The following is a 6000-nucleotide window of genomic DNA, read 5'->3' as shown; positions in this document are numbered from 1 at the left end:
AGAGGAAGTGGAAACTGAAAAAGGGAGGGATGAGGGGAGGAGAAGGAGGAGAGAGAAGGGAGGAGGGAGGTGGAGTAACATCAAGTGCAGCAGTGAGGAGAGCTGAGGCAAAGGAGCAGCATTAGAGATAGAGAAACAGCAGTAAAAGCAAGCTCTAGTGTCTTTTTTTATTTCTTTGTTGTTGATGTCTTACACTCCTCAGTGTTTTTTGGAGGCTCACACACACACACTCCTGACCCATGCTCCTGCTGGATGGACCGGCACTGTGCACCTCCACGCCGTCACCTCTTCCAGCCGTGCACACAGGAGAGCGTCCAAACATGCATTTCTACTACGTGGTAGGCAACACATGGGCTTGAATGTCTCTATGGTTTTGCATGTATGTGTCTTATTGCTACTTGGATTGCTGTTTGTATCTTTAATACCGACAGGCTTCAATTTATGCAGTTAAAGTCGAGGAACATGCACTAATATCACCTGTTTAGGGTTTTAATCAAAGTGCATTGCCGGCATTTTTATAAAGTATCATGAAGTTTGACTTTTGACTTCAGCAATAAAACCGCAAGCTGATCTTAATGGGTGGAAGACACGTGTTCTTTGCAGCTTTCTTTTTATTATTTTATTGCTTGTTTTGTCGATTATTACACTGTTACTCACTATCTACAGCACCAATTCCACTAACCCCTGAATTGTCCAAATTTGGTGCTACACCCAAAGAAATCACTCCGTAAAACTTAAAGTTTAATTCTCTTTAGACTCAAAAGTGAGACTCCACTTCTATCAGATTCATGGTTATGGATAAAAAATATCATGTGGTGGCAGGAATCCCAGAAAAACAGGTATTTGAGTTAACTGTCCCTTGGCTCAGAGCCTGTCTGTCCACCAAACATGTGGAAACAAGTTTTAGTTCGTAAAATATAAACAAGAAGGGTGGTTCAGTCTCAGGCACAAAAGCAACTGTGTTCTCTTTTATTATTAAATAATTCTATACTCTGACGGTAGATAAGGGAAGGAGGGAAAAATTAGAAAATGTTTTGTGGTTGCATAGAGACCTGTCGTAAATTTCCTGAAGTCTGTTATTCTTTCTTCCCTTTTTTCCCCCTGATATATATGTTTGTGCATTGAAACTTGAAACAACAGTAGAGGTGATTAATCTAAATAACGCCTGAGGTTCATGTGATGAAGTGATTCTAATAGGAAACATGTTTGATTTCAGTTAGGAAACTGCTCTCCATACACGAGTCAAAGATCCTGTTTGTACAGGCGATTTATCATGATTATTGTTTTCTGTGATTCTTCTGTATTAAAGATTAAGAGCGGTATTAATCATGACTTGAAGACTGCATGGCCTCTATATGTATGTAATGTACTTCCTCTAAACATTTCCTTTGGAGCTAATGCTGTATTGTTTGACACAATGCAGCTCATTCTTGCAAAGATAAAAGTCTCTGCAATGCCTAGTTTTTCTTTGACCAAGTCGCCTGATAAACCTCTCTGTAATTTGCACTGACTTTGTGTTGATCGACTTGTATAACAGGACAGGCTTTTTTTTTTTTGGTTTTGGTTTTAATGGGCATTATGTCCAGCGTGTTTAATGTTTGCACCACAGAGACCTATTACACATTTTATGAGCTCATCGTCACTTTCATAGTTTAGTGTGGACAATATGTGGTTTACAGAGGAACAAAACATATGTAATTAAGAACTGGTTTAAGGAATTGTCTGGATCACATAGTTTGGGATTGTACTTCCATTTTAAGGACAGAGTCATGTGTCATTGAAGAGATAATTGAGAGAATTTGACAGACCCACATCACTTTTTACAACCACTGATATCACACAATAATATCTACTATCAATAGTAATTAACACATTTGCCCTCTGTACAATCAGTAATGGCAAGAGTTCCCTAATGTTTGATCATTTTACAACACTTGGCCTAAGTACTGTCAAATGAAATGGGTAAAAGTAATAATTTAAGTGATACTAAATGAAGTAATTCAAGTTTTACATCTAGTTTTATGAATTACATTAGTATAACAATGTTTTAAGGAAAGTCACTTTAACATTTCCAGTAAAAGTAAAATATGTTTCATTTCAAAAACGCTGACTTCAGGCTCTGAAGTTCTCTGAAGTTCAGAGAACACTTTATAGCTTTACTTTAGTGTGCAATTTCAGTTTAAAAATTTTGCCTAAAACTAAATACCCATCGAATCTGTCTCATCCTATATTATAAAAGAGAAGTGGACTCTGTGTGTCTTGGGTATCACACAAAATCCGGAAAGAGCTGACTGCTGCCATTTGGCATACTTAAGTATTTTTGGTCTAGGAAGAAACTAGCGAAAACAACAAGATGATAGGACCAATATTTTGGGAGATATTGGTAATTTCGGAATACAGTGGCCTCCCAATGACCAATCATGTTGCTATGCCCAGAATCATAAAACCATCACTGAAGTGGGTTACCTTGCAACAGATAAACAATAGGGCCACGTTGCCATGGTGTCAAATTTCATGTGCAGCAACAGACACTCAAGATGAGAGATTATTCAACTGAAAATGCCAGTGGAATTTACCAAGAAAGTAAAGGAATGAAGTGGATCAGAGGATCTAGAACCTGTGGTTCCCCACGAGTAAACGTGCTAGTTTTATTTAATTTCCCAATATGATCAGGATAGTACAATATGTGTCACATGACATCTTCTCAGCCATACTTATTGTGTTAATGAATGCAAAGCTGTTGTTAAATTAGCTGAATCCTCTTAACAAATCATAAATTCTGGGTATTTTTAATACAGTACTATTCAATTTACACATTTTATTTACACAGTGTGCACATATTTGTTCAACTAGTTATGACTCAAGTATGATGATTGTCTTTGGGATGGCACATATTATATAAACTCACACTCATACTTTTCTCCAACTGTTCATATAATAACTGTTGTATCATACGGGTGCCATGATGTGTTTAAGTGTATTTTCCTTTATGATGCACATAGACCAGAATTGCTGTTCTGTAAATGACAATAGTGAATCATTTTACATGTGACTTAATGTGGTACTGAGTCATACACCGCATCAAGTCACAAGAAAACAAAACTGTGTGGACTGTGTAAATTTGGAGGAACCATTTTTCCATCCCTGGTTGTGCAATTGTCAAGGCCTCTAGTGGAAAATACTACACTGTAGACTTCACTTGGGATGAGTTTAATTATATTTGGTGTAACTGAAATATAAGTCTCTGTGGTCAATATCTACATATATATATAAACAGTATTATCACAGATTTGCAACTCATTTAAAATCATATAGGGCTTGTATTTCACTTTACTACATGTGTCCTGGTCTAAAACTTGGGAAGACATCAAGCCTCATCTCAAGCCAAAACAAATCTGGGAACTAACACCAACAACATTTTCACAGAGAAATTCCTGATATCAGGCCAAATTTTAGGGACGTGACAGGAGGCCTGAATAATCCGATAAACCAGAAATGCTAAGTTTATTTCCTTTTTCACAGGACAGTTTTTAAAATGCGACAGCTTTTTTAAGAGGACGGGCTGTTCTGTACTGTGCTCATACGTGTTTACGTGCACTCATGCGCCGTGACGTTATAATTTCTTTAGCAGCACCATCTGCTGTGGAGCATCACTTGGCCCAGACTGTTGAGGCCAAGTCCAGCTGAATCTTAAACTTAATAGCTTGTACTTAACACGCTCGCTCTTTTCCCTTCCTGATAGACATTAGCAGACAGCTGCATCACTTTCCTCTCAAACCATCATTTCTGCATCTGTCCATCTGTCATCAGCAGAAACTTCCCTTACCCCATCTGTCTCTCTTGTTCCACTGGGTACTTACTGCAAAATGCTGTTGGATTTTGTCTTCATTTCATCAGGGGTGTCGATAGTTGAGGGTCAGATAATTGTCAAAGGATGCTTGATTATCTAAAAACTGTGGTTACTGACTTAGAGAATAATCTACTCCTAATTTGCTGCACACGACAAGGTCACCTCACCCAAACAGCCCATTTCATCTGACTGGCTTTAGCCTCTGTCCGATTACTACCTTCAGTTTCATCCACAAAAATTGAAATAAATAACTACTTTTTATGATCTAATTGTAAGAATGTGCAGTGTATGCATTGAACTAAAAAGAAGCATTGTAATATGTCAAACATGTCATGTAATACAATATAATTTTATTCATTAAGACACTTTAATGTACATAAACAAACATGATTAGTTTATTTTTCCACTGTCAAAACATTGTCTTTGGACAAACTCAAAGTTTAAAACATTTTTTCCGAACCAATTTGTTCAGTCTTAAGCTTCTCTTACTGTGTGCTGTGTAAACAATACACATTTAGTATTATCACAGTATCTATATATATTTTTTCTTTTGCCTATTAGTTTCATAATTGAAACAGGTACCTGACCCCTCATTAGACCTTAAGTTCTGGAAAATCATTGACACTGTAATTTACACATCAAAACCTTTACAATCATTTATTGAAACACTCTCAGATGGTATATATATATAAAATATATACATATATTGGTTTATGTAAATTTATACAATAGATTTATAAATTTTCCAAAAGAATAAACCTGTAAAGTGAATGTATTGTAATGTGCAGAGTGTTTTGAAGTAGATTTGGTAGATCTGAGACAAACATTCTTTTGGGTTAAAACACATTCTCTCATTAATGCTACGAATTTCACATTTTGACCTAATAATGTATCTTGGAAACTACAACTAAGCAGCATTTTCAACTTTATTTTTCTTTATTAGCTACTAAACTTGGTAAAGTTTCACTATTTTTATTGAGGAGGTATTTTACTTGCAGACCAGCATTACTGTTGTTTGGTTCAGTATCACTCTGGTTTTCCATTATTTCCACTACTGTTTCTTTTCACCCACAGATTAGTCTGAAAAAAATTGGTAAAGGTTTGTTTGTTTGTTTTTTAAGTTAGCTTACTCTATTATCCCCCAAGGGTAAATTCAATCTCTGCATTTAACTCATCCTAATACATTCATACATTCACCTACTATTCACATTAGCGATCAGCATTAGCAATTAAAATGAGCAAAAAGCATTAGCACATAGCATATAATGTTGTTTTCACCACAATAAAACAACTGTACCCTAACCATTATATATCATTATTTAAGTTCATCCCTCCTATACATTCACCTCAGTTTATAATCCCCAATGACATACTTCTTATTTTTTTATACAATAACAATAAAATACTGAATTGTATTACATTTCACTGTTTTGTTTCCCCTAATCCAAAGCCCCACCCCCTGTGATTTACCTGCACAAAGCCCTGCCACTTTTCATCTTCTTAATCTGCTGCACCTCTGCATCCAGCATCCAACCACAGACTAGACCACTACCAACAGCTGCAGTGTTACACCTAAAAAACAATCTTACCCTTCATCAATAAAATCGCCTCTGACTCATTTAGATTAGCCTGATGCTCAGTGAAACATTTAGGAGATAAGCAAAGGGGAAGTTAATATGACAACTATCTCTTCACATTTCCCGTACTTCTGTATTTGTAAAAAAAAAAAAAAAAAAAAAACCAAAAAAACAAACAAACAAACAAAAAAACCTAAATGCAAAAGACAAGAAGAAAATTTGGACTGTGAGATGACTGAGTGTGAAGTTTGACCAAGCCAGAAGATGAACTGACACCCTGGTAGGAATTTTATGACTGCTTCTCATCCTTGTTTGTGTTTAGGAAATTATGTTTTGGTGAAACCCTAACTACCAGTTAGCTCTCAGATTTAAAGTTGTAAAACTTTGCTTTTGAAATGTTGGCTGGAAGAAGTGTAAACTGAGGGCACGAGAGACTGTTTTGCTCATTTGGTTTTATGGATTCAGTGTTATTGCATCTTGATGTAAATTTGCTGCTGGTTTCGATAGTGCATGTTGTCTTTATAAGCCTAATACAGCACTGAAAATACTGTACTGCAAGTACATGTTCTGAAT

General features: G+C 36.1%; 1 protein-coding gene across 1 annotated transcript in view; it reads left to right on the top strand.

Annotated features, from left to right (window-relative positions):
- Positions 1 to 78: 78 nt before the first annotated feature.
- arhgap36 (Rho GTPase activating protein 36) overlaps positions 79 to 6000 on the top strand; it is a 108716-nt gene continuing 102794 nt past the window's right edge. The window contains exon 1 of the mRNA XM_030162510.1: positions 79 to 338. Coding sequence (XP_030018370.1) covers positions 240 to 338 — 99 coding nt within the window. The 5' untranslated portion in view covers positions 79 to 239. The remainder of the gene's footprint in view (positions 339 to 6000) is intronic.

This window comes from Sphaeramia orbicularis, chromosome 18 (assembly GCF_902148855.1).
Source record: "Sphaeramia orbicularis chromosome 18, fSphaOr1.1, whole genome shotgun sequence".
Taxonomy (NCBI): Eukaryota; Metazoa; Chordata; class Actinopteri; order Kurtiformes; family Apogonidae; genus Sphaeramia; species Sphaeramia orbicularis.
Note: the sequence above shows the minus strand (reverse complement) of the source record. Positions and strands in the feature narration are given on the sequence as shown.